The 16,788-nt window shown below is 41.6% G+C and overlaps 1 protein-coding gene across 1 annotated transcript in view; it reads right to left on the reverse strand.

Annotated features, from left to right (window-relative positions):
* Positions 1 to 16,788, reverse strand: part of LOC119436338 (uncharacterized) — a 79,191-nt gene that overhangs the window by 29,804 nt on the left and 32,599 nt on the right. Inside the window, exons 10-14 of the mRNA XM_049657038.1 lie at positions 15,626 to 15,705; positions 12,518 to 12,685; positions 11,555 to 11,733; positions 5,632 to 5,758; positions 2,405 to 2,547 (exon numbers count right to left, since the gene is read on the reverse strand). Coding sequence (XP_049512995.1) covers positions 2,405 to 2,547; positions 5,632 to 5,758; positions 11,555 to 11,733; positions 12,518 to 12,685; positions 15,626 to 15,705 — 697 coding nt within the window. The remainder of the gene's footprint in view (positions 1 to 2,404; positions 2,548 to 5,631; positions 5,759 to 11,554; positions 11,734 to 12,517; positions 12,686 to 15,625; positions 15,706 to 16,788) is intronic.

Consider the following 16,788-nt stretch of genomic DNA (forward strand, 5'->3'; position numbering starts at 1 on the left):
GAACGTATTTGTTGGCAGAGTAGAAGCTGCCCCCCCCCTGGTCACTCCCTCCCGCGCTGCGTTCCCGCTTTGCTCCTTTCGCGTGGGAGAGATTGCATCGCCAGTTCCCCTTGTGCCCTGTTGCAAGATACACATTTGGTACTGCAGCACAGCGTCGCCCCCCCTCCCTCCCATACCCCCACGGCCTTTCGCGCGATGGAAGTCGCGTTTGCTCTCCGCTGTGCGTTCACTCTCCGTGAAGGTGCACGTCCCCCGTGCGCTTTCACTCCCACATACGGTGCACGGTGACTATTTTATCGCCTTTGGACTCATGCTCCACGTCTCATGCTCCTCCTCCGCATCGCCCTCGTTGATCTCCTCTCCCATCGGTGGATGCACCTTGTTGAGAAGTGTGCTCGCTACCGCCCTTGTCGGTGAGATTTTCCCGCGGAAGCCGCATTATAACTGGTATTTCGTCTCTCGCAGCTGCACTGTAAGTGCTATGCGTATACATGGAGTGCTATGGGAAAATTAACGGAAGTCTGAAAAGACCGAACTATATCCGGTCCTGCACCATACGCAGTTACGTTATAAGTGGTCTATACTGTATTAGGCTGCAAGCAAACAAACATTCACTTTGCTGTGACTGATATTAATTTGTAGCTTGCATTTTCAGTTTTGAGCAATAGAACACTCATTTAAAAGAAACATAACCAACCAGATTTTATATTTACTTTGTTATATCTGATAAATCATTAAATCTGTGTTTGTTATATCGAGGTTCGATTGCATGTACGTTCTTACATGTTTGGGTACATATAATGTATATTTGCAACACTGGAATCTGCAGTATGGTTGGATGGGATGCCATCAAAGTGGGTGAAGTTTCAGACTGCAAATAGTTAATAAGAAAAAAATTATGCAGCATTTTAATGTAAATGAAAGCACTAGTAAAATTTTTGCAGAGCTTTCTTGCAGAAGAAAGATCTAAATACATAATGATATCGTGAAAACCATGGCAATACACTGTTGACATCAGTGCCATCATTTTAGGCGCAAAAGCCAATATCGGGAAGCATAAGCTCCACTTCTTTTTCACTAAAAGCGATATTTTTCTACTGAATAAATGCAGAGAGAGTTCCGCATGAGCCAAGTACCAGTATAGCGCCATCCAGTATTTCCCTTTAATGTCCCTTTAACATGTAGAAAGTGAACGTCATTATTATGAAGTTGGAGCACGGCAGAAAACGAAACGCTTGCATATGACCATAAAATGTTTGCACTGAACAGCTGTTTGGAGAATCGGAGAAGTTCGATGAATGCGAGCGGAAACCTATGCAAGGCTGTATAAGCTCTCTGGCCGCTAGCTTAACAAAATGTAAATTGCAAGAAAACCGCTTTTTCTGCACAAATGAGTTCCTTTAGGCAACTCGGTGGCCCATGCTATCTTTGAAAACAAAGCTGATATTTTTCACTGCATCAGAAGAGGAAACATGAATAAATTAATAAAATTTACAGCCCAGCTGCTGTTTGTCACATATGCATCAAATGAAAAAAGCATTTTCTGCCATGGCCATGTTGTTGAAACAACTCTTATGTGCACTGAACTAGCTCCACAGTTGGCTAATGACAGCCTGCATGTTTATCACATGTAAATCATATTGGCAAGTGCACATTGCTTTGCTACCCTTGACGCCTACATTGTCATATGCTCTAAAAGACCTAATCAAAGCAAGTTGCAGTTGTGTTGCTGATCCTTCATATTGATCATCTCCAAATTGTGTCCATCTTTTTAGGCAATGAGACACTGCTGAAGTGTTCACCTTCAGGCAATGTGTTAATATACATCCCATTGACCAGTACATACATGGCAAGCAATGCATGTAGGAAGCTTTGTGCATAGTGCCCTTTGCGTAGCAGGCACATCTGACCTGGGTGCAGCACAGAAGACAATGGCATCAGGTGCAATGCTATGTTCACCATCATGGAGGGGCCTATTCGGCCCTTTGCCAGGCAAACACATGGGACCTTTACCATGCATGGCAGCATCCAACACTGTTTCAAACAGTACATGGCCTGAAATAGCCAGCTGCTTTTTGCTTAAGGAAAAATGGGCTGTTATATCCATTGATTAGAAAGTTCTGAGTCATTAAAATGAAGTAACAAATGCATGGACTTCTATGAGGTTTTGCAGGGGGAATTTTGTTTTGTTCGTTTAAACAAATATTTTATTACAACTAATTTTGTGATAATGAGGTTCAACTGTAATGACATCTGCATTTTTTTGTCCTGGACGCATTTCTAGCTGTACCCATGCGATGTGCTCAGTGTGCTCCCAGAGCCGTGACTAAGCATGCAGAGCAATCTGTACAAGCATGTCAAGAGCACTTGTAGGATGGAGTATAGACTGTATGAATAAGCTGACCCTTAGTGGACGGTGCAGATTTGGTGACAAGGGTCAGGCCATCAGTCTGGGCTGGGGAGGCATGGCGGCTTCGTGGCGGGACGGGGGGAGTGCTCTTGACCAACACTCCCGGCTGTATGCCCTCAGAACCAAGGAGTGGACGGCTGCACCAGAGCAGAAAAGGTACGTGTTATGTGCCCATACTCTGGTAACTTTTCAATTGCACTTCATACTCAGTGTGCAGTTGCAATAATATAGAAGCTACACATCCACTTAAAACAAATTAAGCAATACATAATCATTTTTCCGGCGAGAACCAGGAAACTGCAAACTATTGGCCTTGTGCATGACCGATGGCAGTGCTGTGAATGGCACTTGGTGATATCAGCAAGAAGACTCATCTGTTGTCATTGCATTTCAACTTCTTTGTTCCTGCTGTTGATGCATATAGACATAGTATGTTGCTCTCAAATTACAATTTATAACTATTTTGTGCCTTGATTTTAAAAAATTCAGCAATGCTAGATAAACAAATGCCAAATTACTGATATCTTCCATAAATCAGCAGCCATGGCAACAAGACATGCCAACTATGATCACCGCAACTCAATTGCAAAACATCACATAAATTGAGTTGAAATACCGTCTACATCACTTGGGAACTGAACAGCAACCTTACGGCTGTCACAAATTAGCACATTGACTATGCTGCAGTATAAAATTAAATTCAATAAACACATTTTGTTATTTTTCCACTCATTTTGTGATATATAATTGATGCTATTGTCAGCATGAAAAATCTCAAAATTCCACTGTGGGACAGTTAGTCTGAAAAAAGGGAGAATTAGTGAGTTTTCCAAAGTTTTCCTAAATTGTTTTATGCATAATTTATAGATACTGCCTTCCTGCAACAGAATTTCATGAGATAACCATTTTCAGTCCATAAACAAATGCACATTTCGTTTAGTATGATGCCCTGCCATGGGTAAAGGGGGGAGGGGGGGCTTCAGATTTCCTTCTTTACTTCCTGACAGTCCCAGGCTGTCATACTTATGTATATAAAGGGTGTAGGTGGAAGGCCCAAACTCCACACTCCCAAGTAAAATAAAATCACGGCCATGCCTCTATGATGTAACAATAACTCCTGTTTAATGCACTCTTGCAAACCAGCCACAAAGCACTGTCAGCGAAAAAATGCATACTACATTCTGTTCATTGAAAAGATACACATCAAAGGCAAACTGTTTGATTCACGACTGTAATGTAATAACATTTGTTCGTGTCACTTGCAAAATCTCATGTTTCACTTGTGCCTGCTACCAATGGCAGGAGCAAGGAAGGAAGCATGCGTCAAGAGCCTAGTTAGTAACTTGCACTTTTTCATTTCTGATGCAGGTGCTCAACTGAGCTGCATGTGTATTCTAGTGTGCTGATGCGTATACATACGCATACATATGCATCAGCACACTCGAAACTAGTTAAGATGGGCATCATCAACCTGTGTTTAAAAAATGCTCTTTTGAAATCTTGCCAGCATCCTTTGCAAGAAAGTTTTGATAACTAGGTTTCGCGACTTTGCAAAGCTGGCTACCCTTTGCAGTTGCTGACTGCGGTGGCTGGTAGCATGTTAAGAAAAAGCAAAAGTGATAGTCGTGGTGCCGTATCTACACAAAGTCGGCCACAATCTGAAGAAGATTGCAGAAAGAGTGGGAGTGGACATTGTTTTTTCCACCCAGCTTGTGCGCGAAAGTTAATAATCCCAAGCAGAAACACAATGCTTGTGATACAAATCATCACGATCCGTTTGTTATCCCATGTGTGGAAGGCGTAGTTTACTGCATTACATTGTCATTCGAGAAGGAATATTTGGGACAAACTGGCAGATGTCTTAACGATCGTCTACAAGAGCACTCAAACAATGTTGACAAAGTGGAAGTAACCGGTCATCTTACTGCACACTGCATGCGCTGTGGCTGCAAACCTTTGGTCAAAAAGACTAGAGTGATGGCCAGACATTCTGATCAAGTGACAAGGGAAATTGTACAGGAGTTTGAAATGAACGGAAACAAAGAGTGCGCGAGCTGCCCATCTGTCGCGTTTTCAGAAAAGGAGATAATGTTCTTGTCATGGTAGCGATGGCTTGATATGCTGTTAGACGATCTGTGATGCTGTGCTGACATTACACTCCCTTTCCGTCTTTATTGTATGGTGCTATATACACTGTGACCAAGTGCAATAAATCATCAGTTGTCAGTAGCGCTGTGTCCTGAATTCTTTCTCTTGTGTCGTGCATTTCTTTGTGCTAAAAACTATTAACAAAAGCATGCATACTGCGAGTTGTCAAAAAAGAAGAAAGAAGAAAAGAAACATTTATTGTAAATAGAGACACTTTTTTGACAAAGGGGCATCATTATCAAAGCATGTCTCAATGAATTGTGGCGTCCATTGGAGTTCCATTATAACAAAATATGGGGAACTTCAAATGAATGCTCCAGACCACCTCTGTGGTTTAAAATTCAGGGCACCCTAAAGTTACTTGCGGGTTTATAGTGGTATCAGAGCAGGTCTTGCACATCTTGTATCCTTGACGCAAGATGTTTTACTGCTGATAAACTCCCGGTTCCACCAAATCCCACCCACCCAATGAAATTCAACAGAATTCCAGATTTTCAGTTGCAGCTTCAAGTGCCTCACTTCTGAATTGCCTCTAACTTGCCTCTGAGACAACTCAAAATGGTTTACCTTTGTATTCACAGTGAGTGAGTTGGTTTGGACAGGTTCATATGGTTGTGATGCTCGATTGGAATGCACAGGACATGGTTTAAAAGCTTTGACTGTCAAATGGCACAGACATTTTGACATTTTTAATAGGTTTTGGCAGATTGGGTCTTAAATCATTCGTAAATGCAGCATTTCCCATTCAGAATACTCTTTTCTACTTACCCACTGGCTTACCTACTCTATCTTCTGCTCAGCTGAAGTAAAGGTTTTATTATACAGATCTCTGCCATAAACTGTAATTAAACTTGGAATCTTGAGAATGATTGTTAACTTCTCTCATGTTCTTTGCACAATGTTATGACCCTCTGTCCCTTGACCATAATCTACAGCTTTATTTTACAACTTCCCAAATTACTAACCCTTATACACATAAATCACAGTTGAACAGTGCAACAATGTATTCCAGCTTCAACCACCAATGGTTGAAGCTGGAACCATCAACTTGTAATGCTTCAAAAAATTGCCACCTGTCCTGCGGAGTCATGGCCTGGAGGAACTGCTTGGCCCTGTCTTCATTGTACTGGCTGCTCTCCAGGGCCATGTTGAGCAACGTCTGGGACACGGCAGGGAACTGCTCATGTAGGTGTGACATCACTGCATGCAACAGAGAACAAAGCTTTAGAAGCACATCCTTTTATCCCATGCTTACTGTCTCCAGAAAGTGACCTGTATTTTCTCCTGTCAATGTTTTACTGCACCAGCAATGCCACAGGCTAGGCTAGCATGTACTATCAGGCTTGTTATGTCGTGGTGTGGAAGGGATGATGATGGTGATGACACATGGCACAACAGTGCTCAATAGAAGTTGCAACATGGTGCCTGCGGTACAAGAGGCTCTGAGACTACACGGTGGTACCGCCATATGAAAATGAGGTGAATTACATATTGTTTCAATCATTGGTATTTAGTTCATCAAGTTTCTAATGTCAGTGCTGCTGACATTAGAAACTTGTGCTGCCTTAGAGCCCCTTGTACAAATGGCACCATGTTGCAACTCATATTGAGAATGATAGTACATACTATCATAGACAATTGCAATGCAAATAGCAGAGCATGTGGCCAATGGTAAAATCAACGTAATCTGCTGGGCAGGCTTAGTTCAGGTGATGGGTGCGACAATGCATGTCCCACTGTGATACATTTGGCCACAGTTTGCAGACTACTTGCTTTGCCAAGCCGCTGCCGAAGCACAACTCGTGTTGCCATCGCCACAGCTATTTATGCTGCTTGCTATTATTGAAAGTCAAGCCCACACGTGCGAGCCAAGCTTAGCTTCATGGCATGCATGGTATTGTTTCCTTCTTTTTTTTGCCTGTCATCACCCTGCTATCACAGGCACCTTAACCGTTGGACAATGAACCCCAAGCAGAAAACATGTGCTGGTCTCAAAGAATGCTATATCATAGGATGATTGCTTCGATTATGAAAACATAGGAGAAAAAAAATTCAGAAAAATACCCACGTAGGCTATTTGCGCAAGTTCAAAATGTTTCTTTTAATCTCAAGCAGCACTGTGGCAACTCTCAAATTAATTATAATTGTGTGTCCTATGTGAACAATAGGTGTCAGAAATATATTAGAAGACAGTAATGGCAAAGAAAACATTTATTTACAAATCAAGCACCTCATGGGCACTGAATGTATGGAAAAGAAAAAGCAACAGCAGTCACGACTTTGACAGCTTTTAGCAGTGGAAATCACACTTTTTACAGGACCCTAACATTTGGTTAAGTCCCTTCTGGCTGCTATGACAGCCGTCATTCTTCGAGAGAGGTTTTGGAAAAGGCAGGCAGTCGACAGATGATGCTCCCGGCTTAAAGGGGGTGCTGTCCTTGTGCAAGCGCAGTTTTTATGGGAATGAATTGCATGCATTAGGGTAGCTGGTCTGGGAAAACAGATAGGAACTGGTAGAGATGAAAGATGTAGCAAGTACACTTATCCAGTGATCTACCGTGCTGCAAAACTACAGTGACATAGTGTTATAACATCCAGCTGTCTCTTTTGTACCCATATAATATTGAGATTAAACTGTCATCCCTCAGAGATTATTTTTGTGAGTGATCTTTGTGAGTACCTGCACAGGGAAAGAGGTCCGAACAAACTTTGAAATAGTTGTAGTGCCACATGTGATTAAATCAAATGGTATCATTCTTGTGCAACTAATCTGCATCAGACCTTCTCTAAACATTTGTTCCAATGTTTTCACAATCATGCTTAAAAGGGCCCTGAAACCACTTTTTATCGAAGTGGAGAAAGGTATTTGAAGTGAAAATAGGCTATTTCAGAAATACCTTGCCGCAAAAAGTACTTCAATGCGTTCAGCAGAAGCGGAGTTATTGGCAATCAAACACGGCCTTCGCTGAGCTCCCATTCCTTCTTCAATGCCTTGCACTACAAAGGCTACAGAGGAGTGGGGCGTGATCACAATGCTCCACCCTCTAAATGTCACCGTGGTGCGCAGTTCAAATTTCCGATTATGACTTCCGATATTGGTGCCTACAACGCGCTTAACATAAGCCAAACGCGGTTGTCCTCAGTGAGCCGCAGTGCGCTTAGCCAGTGGACTCGAGGCAGCACCCTGCGGCGGCCGCAGTATCTACGCAATGTAGCTGACCGCAGTTACCAATAGCAGCCGCGTATGAGAATCCGCTTTATTACGAAATAAAGCGCCCTGAAGAGAGTGAGGAACATGGCTTCTGTTAAAAAAGGAGCGTTTGAGAGAAAGGTGACTTCGCACTCCGCTTGCGAGCTCCATGCACCGCGTACGACAGCAAAGTTTGGCTGAGATGTTCACAGCAGCATATGCTACCCGCGGACTATGTTATTTCACCAAGCCCGAGGGGTGGTTCAGGGCCCCTTTAAGGGCCAGCATGTGGCATGTGGCTTGGTTAAGATGTCAATGATAGCGAGGTGACAATGGGCGTAAGAAAAGAATGCAATGTAAGAAAGAAAGCAATACATGAAAGATAAGGGCATGCCATGTTCCATGGCATGTGCATGCTGCCATGGGCAATATCACGCAGCAAAAGGGTCAAGAGCTGGGCCAGTTGGTACATGATTGCAGGGTGAAAACCATTCAATCATGAAGGGTCTTCTTGCTTGTGTATGTTGTGTCTTTTCGCTGGTTTTCACAACTCAACCCTGTAGCATGAACAGCTGAGGCAGCAGCAAGGCGAGTGGCGCTCTGTTGGTGATGTGGCAGAACAAGTACAGTACATTCAGTGGCTCTCCAGAGTAGCATAATAGTACAAAATTGGGCTAGTTGATTTGTAGATGGCATGGTGAACATTGCAGACAACAGGACAAGAAAGAAAGATGAAGCAGGTGCACAAGTATTCCATCTTTCTTTCTAGTGGTTTTCTGCACTTTTCACCATATTATGTATAGCAGCAGCTTGCTGCAGGACACCAAAACACATGGGAATGTAAGGCTTATATGTTTTACTCATGCGAAGAAGACAGCATAGTGTGTTGTTATGGAGTGTAGAATATAGTCTATAGAAGAGCATGACGGCAGTGATACTCCAAAACACATATAACACCGCACTTGTCGGACTGTGTGAACTTGAGTGTGCTATGGTTTGACGACAGAAAGACAGCATGAAAAGTGGGACAAGAAAGAGCACTTGTCATGAATCCCAGAATACCTTTTGGTTGTTTCATTTAATCACTGTACCCTCTAAAGCTAAAATTAAAAGGATGGTGCTGTCTTGTAGGTAAAATATTTTTTGCGAACTAATGGCTCAAGCTTTTTCGGTAAACGTAAAACCTTGGTAATTTCTTTTCATACAAAAAGGCTCAATGCTAGGCTTGAGTGAGTATTACATTTATGGGTCATAGTGAATAGTTAGAATAGTTGGAGGATTTGCATAAAACCTTGACATCAGAGCCAGATGTTGACAAATCTAAGGAAATTAGTTCTTTGCTTGCACAGAAGGAAACAAATTCACCTCTGGAGTCAGTTTATTTTCAAAGTGCCGTTATTCAGATATTTTCACGCAAAAATTTAAGTTCAACATTTCATACAACTCCAGTAGCAGAGAAAATGTGTACAGGCTCTTGCTCACTGTTGTACTTCAGTCTATTGAAAATTTTGTGGCGGCTGATGCCGTGGGAGCATTTCGCATTCGCCAGACATGTGTCGTCGCAACACTGTGAAGAGTGACCTTGACTGTGTGACGCCGACAGTTTATGTTGTGCTGCACAAGTTCAGCTTGATGCTTTCCGTTTACACGTGAGCTTAATGCGTTCTGTTCTGCAAGTGCACAGATGAAAGAAAATTTATATTTTAACTGTAAAATTGGGGTAATGGTTATATGCGAATTTTGCCTCAAGGTGCGGTTTCACAGCAGCGCGAGCCGCGCTGCTGTGACACCACTTTTAGGGGAAAGTTTTCCATCATTAATCTCGCTGAAGGGGTGGGGAACAAAGCCAATGGCCAAAGATATGACGTGGGCGCTTCGTGCATCCGCGAATGGTGACTGTTATTACAAAGATTCAGCCGTTGTATGCAGCTGAAAGTTTTGAAAGTTTTGAAAGTTTATTTAACATAAGTAAGCTATACAATTACAAAGTACACACTTTTGGGACCCAACAAATTTGTTAAAGGGTCCCTGGGTTAAAGGGTTAAAGTTATTTCCGTGGGTTATAAGCGCGTACAGTTTTTTCTTTCGGGGTGTTGTACAAATTGGGGGTGAGACTTATATGCAGAAATATATGTATATTCATTAATTCCGAATAGTTCAAAAACTGTAAAAATACTGAAATTTGAGCTGAAGCAAATATCGACTAGCATAACATTGGATTGAATATTTGAAAATATTTAATATTCATACAAGCCTAATCAATGCACATGTCCCTGTGCTTTAATCTTTGGTATTTATACATTCAAGTTTTCAGGCATGTGTCATTAGCACAGCAACTGAAGAAGGCTGCTTGACACTATGTCACTTGGCCATGATAGAAACTCATAAATTCATTTAATATTTCAGTTTATCACCATTCATTTGTAATTATAATGAGGGCAAATGTACTTTTTTACACTCTGCTCATATGAATGAATCAAGTTATGGTGCTTGATGTCACAAAGTGACACATGGGCTTTGAAAGATGCCATAGTGGGAAGCTATGGATTAATATGGTGCATTTGGGGTTTTTTAACATCCACCCTAAGTATAGTACAAGGCCATTTCTTGCACTCTGCCCCTATTGGAAGGCGGCAGTGGTGGCCAGGAATCTAACCCGCGACCTCGTGCACAACAGTTCAACTTCATTGCCAGTGAGCATACGAATAAGCACTAATTATCTGCCAAGTGTGTACTGCTTCCCTTTTACAACTATTTTAAGATTACAGGACTCCTGGGTACTCTATGTCTTTCTTTTCACGTTTTTAAAACTGTCCTGGATGACTTTCTTCCTTTTGGTTAAATGAAAACTTCCAAAAATAAGTTAGATATACTTCTTGTCCTGCAGTTCAGGCCAAAACTACTGAACGCCATCCATGCACAAGGGTACCATAATCAAAATACACGCACTCCACCGCACAACTGTTTACATAATTTAGGGCCACACATTCCACTTCTAGTTCAATCTCTCTATTGTTTTAACTATTCCATGTTTTTCACACAGCACTCTCAATATTCAACACACTAATTCACACCCATCTTTTTCCAAACATTTCACGCTTGATTCACATTTAAAAATTTCAGCACCTATACACTCCCTCGACAAGAGTCAACATGAGCTACAAAAAACAGCAGGCAATTTATGCTTAATAATCATTCATGGGGTTTAACAACCCGAAACAACAACTGAGTTCTGAGAGATGCTATAGTGTAGGGTTCTGGATTTATTTTCTCACCTACGGATTCTTTAATGTGAGAGAGAGAAATGCTGACTTTAATGAAAACCTGAAGGTGTTACCCTGACTTATCATCTGGCATGCTACTCCAGATGTTGGGTGATAATTATGGTAGACATAGAATCACACAAACACACAAACAGCACATATACATCCATAGACACACACAAACACACTAAAGCTATTCACAAAGTTTCGTTAAGGCTTGCAGACCTTAGAAACACAAGTAGCGCTTTTGTAGTGTTCAATGCACGGTTGGTGCATCCCCAAAGGCTGAGAATAATGTACGTCAAAATGTAAGTACATGAGCGCTGTACCATTCCTGCCCAATCAGAATGCGGCTGTGCGAACCGGGATTCAATCCTGCAATGTCGTGCTCTGCAGCAGAATGTCAAAGCCACTGAGCTACAGCTCGTGGATTATGTTTACTTGAAAAAAACTACTTAAACAGCATTAGCCAGAGTCAAAAGCTGCAGTAGCGTACAGAATCACATACATTCTTTCCCAATAACAGCTGCTAAACATACATACGCTTCTGCCGATCTGCTTTGGTGGGTGGTACCACTTGGGAGGGCCTGCGAAATTCCATAATAGGCGGTTTGGCAGGTACCACCTGTTTGATGGGAGTGCTCTTGGGCAAAGGGGCATCACGTTTCTTGTAGCCCAGGTCATGCAGCCTTGTCATGGCCTCCTGGGCGTTGTTATCACAGCTGCAGCAAACAGAGGATGAATGAAAGTAATATACTGTCAGTGTGACTCTTGAAGAGCGCAGAGGTAAGCTAAAACAGCTAAACAGCAAAAATGACCATGTGATCAGGCTTCATATTGTTATGAGAAATATTATTGGTGGTTGAGTCATTTCACACATCTGCATGAGCAACGCAGAAGAAATCAAAGATTTAATCAACTTTCTGCATGTTAACTCCCTTCTGGTTCCTTCCTTTCAGACTGCTTCACATTATCGTCACTGGTGGCATCATCAGAAACTTTATACAACAGTGAGTGCCTTTGGTATAATGCTTTTATAACATGTATGTAGGATGGTATCGTCGAAATTTTGATATTGACTGCACTGCTTGGAAATATGCATGATGATGAAAATGATAAAGGGTGTGCACAACGCCACACAAAAGTCCATGACAGCACAGAAGACAGAGTGGACCAGTACAAGTGTGCAATAAACCATGGAATATTCCATGGAAGATACTGAAATCATTTTGTAGACGGCATCAAGAATGCTGTTTGCTGTTTACAAAATCATTTCTTGGCAGGCATTTATACAGTCACCAAACTGGCCAATGCTTGAATGAGAAGTTTTCAAGAAAGTTGCACTTAAATGAGCATAGTACTTGTGAAACACTGCATAAGAAATGTAGATTAAAATTTTTGGAAGCAAATAAATGAACTATAATATCATTTTTAGTGTCTCTTTAGCAAGAACCTATGTTTTAGTGAGAGGAAAAGGTACTACTGAGAAGGTATCAGAGAGCTTACTTATAGAGCATGTTGAAGAGCATTGCTTCGTCAGCTTCAGGAAACAGCAGCTTGAGATACCGCAGCTTCATTTTTGGTGAGCTTGGTGCTGCACTCTGGTGCCGGATGATGTAGTTGTTGGGGCCCGACACCAGCATGCGAATCACCTCATGCTCCTGGTTGTTGTGCCTGCACAGCAATGTCATGGGTTGCAGTGACTGCGTGCGACAATATATGTTAACAAAGATTTTAGATGAATTTGTAGAAGAGCCTCTTTAGAGATTGAAAGATGGCCAACAGTATTTTTCTTTAGGAAAGGACAACATTGCTCAATGACCCTTTTTTGTCCAAAAGTTCCAACTGCTTTGTCGTTTTAACAGCCTGCAAAGTACTGTTATTGCAGATGTCATGCAGGTGTTGTGCCAACTTGTGTAACACACTAGTGCTATGTTAAGCCCAATATTATTGAAACAATTATATGGATACTCCAGGTGAATTTTCACTGCCATCGTCGCTGTGATTTTCTCTTTAAAGACCAAGTGCTATAAGATAACACCCCGCACGCTGTATACTGCAGGTGCAAGGGTAAGCACGAGAGGGTGAGCTGAGAAGGATGATGGTTTGATGCGCGCCTCCTTGCCACGCACCTAATGTTAGAGGCCACATGATCAAGTGCGCGCTAAGCAAGGAGAGTGCGCATCTCCTCCTCTAGCCCAGACATGGTTGTGCATGGCTGTCCACGTGGCTGAGCGCATAGGGTGCCCATGTACTGTATCTTGGAGGTAATCTGTGGCGGGTGCAAACGTGCACGTATGCAGCTTTCGCTTCTTACTGATGCTGCTCTTCTTCACGCCAGCGTTGTAACCAGTGTTCATGGTCATCGAGTGACGTCTGATAATATTTGCCTGTGCAAATGTGACACCATGCTTGGCAATTGAATTAGCTGAAATTAAGATGGATGATAACATTACAAACCTTACTTTCTGTAGTTGTCTAATACTTTCGCTATCAATGCTTTCCCTTAAAGGTGAAACTGACATTTTTTTTTGTTTTAGCTACCAGCTGCACAAATAGTAGAGACCCCTTCCTAAATGTAAGAAGCTTTCCGTGAGAATGATTTCTTTCACCATCTCAGAGCAAGATTACCCTAAAGCTAAACCACAACTAAGGAAGCTGAACAGACCAACAACTACTGAGAAATATCAAGAAAAGTTTCAAACAAACATCACTCTGTTTTTCATTAGGCAGTTTATTGTGCAGCAGCTTAAGGTCGTTTGTGTGATGAAACCTTTTAATCGTGGGTAAACTACTCAGGGATAAAATGCACTATGCAATGCAAACTGCCTCTGGACTAAGCCAATTACTCAATGCATCTCTGCCCACAACTCTGCCCACTGAGCAGTAAAAGAAGTCATGAGATTGGTTATTGCCTTCTTTTTAAAGCGAATAGCTTTCTTTGGCTCATTCACCCATTTACATGATCGGTGGCTGGTGGTCGGAGGTTGGAACAAAAGCACTGATGCAAAGGGCTTGTTCGTTGCTGAACAACACAGGTCACAGCTCTTTGAGACACACGTGCTGTCCACCTGTAGTGCCACTACAGCTGTCCGGAATTATGCAATGAAACAATAAATGCTACCTAAATATCTTCACTGAATTTAATATATGTCACCAAGCACATCATTCTTTTAATAAAGCAAATAGCTTTCTTAAAGCATTCGGCTATTCGCTAACATTGACAATCATTGTCTATGGTTACTGCACAACTTCTTTTAAGAGGTTGAAAATTGCATTTTTTTGTTTCCTGGTTGCTTTTTGAATGATCACATTGAAATGTCGAATTTTTAAAATATAACCAAGTAGTGGGTTCATTTAGCATTTTGTGTCATTCCCGAGCTACTGACTTTAGGTTAGCCTTGTAAATCATCACCATGGACTGCTTCCTGCTCTCTTACACATAGTACAGACACCTACAAAAATATTGAGCTTAACATAGCATTATTAGCATGCTTCACACAAGAGCAGCATAAAAAGAACAGAGCTTTTGCGATGGCATCTGCTACATCACCTTGCAGGCTGTGAGAACTAGAATATATTTCGTACCTTCGGATTAAAATATCTAGCAATCCAACAATTCTGTCCATAACATTTGAGCTGCAGGGGCCTAGCAATTTTCCCGGAATAATCCTTCCATTCCATCAACAGTTAATTCTGTAACAAAGCACAGAACAAGCAGTGCTTGACCTGCGATGACATATAACAATGACAATTGTTCCACAGAGGTACAAGAAATGCTACAGTGATCCAGGCAATCAGGTGTCGGAAGCCCCACCTCTGGCTCTCAACACGCCTGTGCGAGCACCCAAACGACAGCATATAGCAACCCTGCAGAGCTCAGACCACAAACTCACATGTTTCGCCTCAGAGTGGATGACACTATACCATTACAAAACATTACAAAGAAACACTGCTTTAAAAGTAGGAACATAGTATATGTTTGTTGAGCTTAGCCAAACAGGATTCTGTATGGTATTGCTACATCATGCTGGTTGTATACAAGAAGGCTGTACTCTTACGTACCACTAATACCATTTAAAGCTCAATATGAAATCAGATAGTATAGATAACAACTGTTGGTAAATGTGACAATACGATGGCAATTTTAAGTACACATGCCAGACCATTGTGTTACACTGAATTTGTGCATGCACTCCAAACAGGGACACATAAATCCATGGTCAAACAAAAACGAAAATGCATTCTTCTAGTGGAACAATTGAAGATGCAGAGAGGGACAGAGAGGTCAAAACAACGACTGGACTGTCTACTAGTGGTTTACTTCCAAAAAAGACAAATTATATGTGCATACACGAAAATAACCAATAAATGCAGTGCAGAAACTTTACTCAATAAAATATCTGCAACAGAAATGGAATACCTGCAGGGTGTTTTGATTGGTGTGCATACATAAAGTGTCTGCACTGCTTTTATTGGCTGTTTTTATGTATATTGACATTGATAGGTTTCGTGTACATTCACATAAATAGTTTTGCTAGAAGATGCATTCTTTCAACTCGAACCAACTAGCCCAGCTCATTACCCTTACTGCAATAACAAAAGGTATCTTACTTGTAAAGAAGACCCCTTATTGTTTCCTGATCAATTGTTGGGAAGAAGCCATGAAGCTTTGTTACAAGAGTCTCATCAACCTGCAAATACAAACCAGGATCACTCATATTCCTCAGGCCCGGGCTTGCTGAATATTACTCAAGCACTAGCAAAGTGAAATAATAAAGCTGCAGCATACTCAGTTACATAACTCGTCCATAGTGTTGGTCATGCCACCTGTAGGCCCATTCGCACAGTACCCTTGAGAAAGTGTTTACACTCGCAATGGCAGGTGTATTCGGTCAGGTGGCAGTGACAGCGCCTTTTTACACAATGTGGCAGTGTTTTAAAATCTAACTAATCTGCCAAAGAACAGTGGCAGTGTTGAGCCCAGTTAAAGCATGTTTGTTAGTTGCTTGTCAGTATTAATGGGGCACAGAGCAGAAAGATAACACATACAAAAACAACAAGCCATCAAGCCAAAAAAAAAAAAAAAAGCAATTGCCAGTGTTTATTAGATGCTGCCTGTGACACTTTCACTCTTGGTTGTGAACTGTGGGTGCAAACGAAAAGTGACACTGCACTGGGACCACACAGGGATCTTTTTAAAGCCTTTATAGGTTGCATGTGTACTGCGGCACTTTGTCCCATTTGCTGCACAAGCTAGACTTCTGCCATTTGTGCTATTTCTCAGTGTGATCATGTTTTACTTAACTATCTCTGTCCATAAGAGTTATTGTTTAAATGACTTTGTGTGATTGAAGTCAGAATTTTCTATTCTAGAGACATTATCTGTCTCTCGTGTTCACCAACAAACAGATGCCTATGACAGTAGTATTACACTTTTCTTTAATTCCACATTTTCCACCACAGGATGCATTTTTTTTTAATATGGTCCTTATTATCAAGTTTTTTACCAGCAGCTGAACTCATCCTGCAGGTCAGAAGATCAATATCTCAACTACTAGACCACATACCATTTTTATTTTGAAATAGAGATGTTCAACCATTCACTCTCAACAATTTACTTATTTGATACAGCAAATAAAGTTAGCAACTACATGCAATAAGCTGTATGAGTACAAAAGAAAAGGTGCTTCTTAATGAACTGTTTGTACAGCCCAGTGCAAAAGTCTAAAGACCACAGGAGTGACGACGAAACTGCATCGCTGCGGCTTCTGACG

This window comes from Dermacentor silvarum, chromosome 1 (assembly GCF_013339745.2).
Source record: "Dermacentor silvarum isolate Dsil-2018 chromosome 1, BIME_Dsil_1.4, whole genome shotgun sequence".
NCBI classification, from domain to species: Eukaryota; Metazoa; Arthropoda; class Arachnida; order Ixodida; family Ixodidae; genus Dermacentor; species Dermacentor silvarum.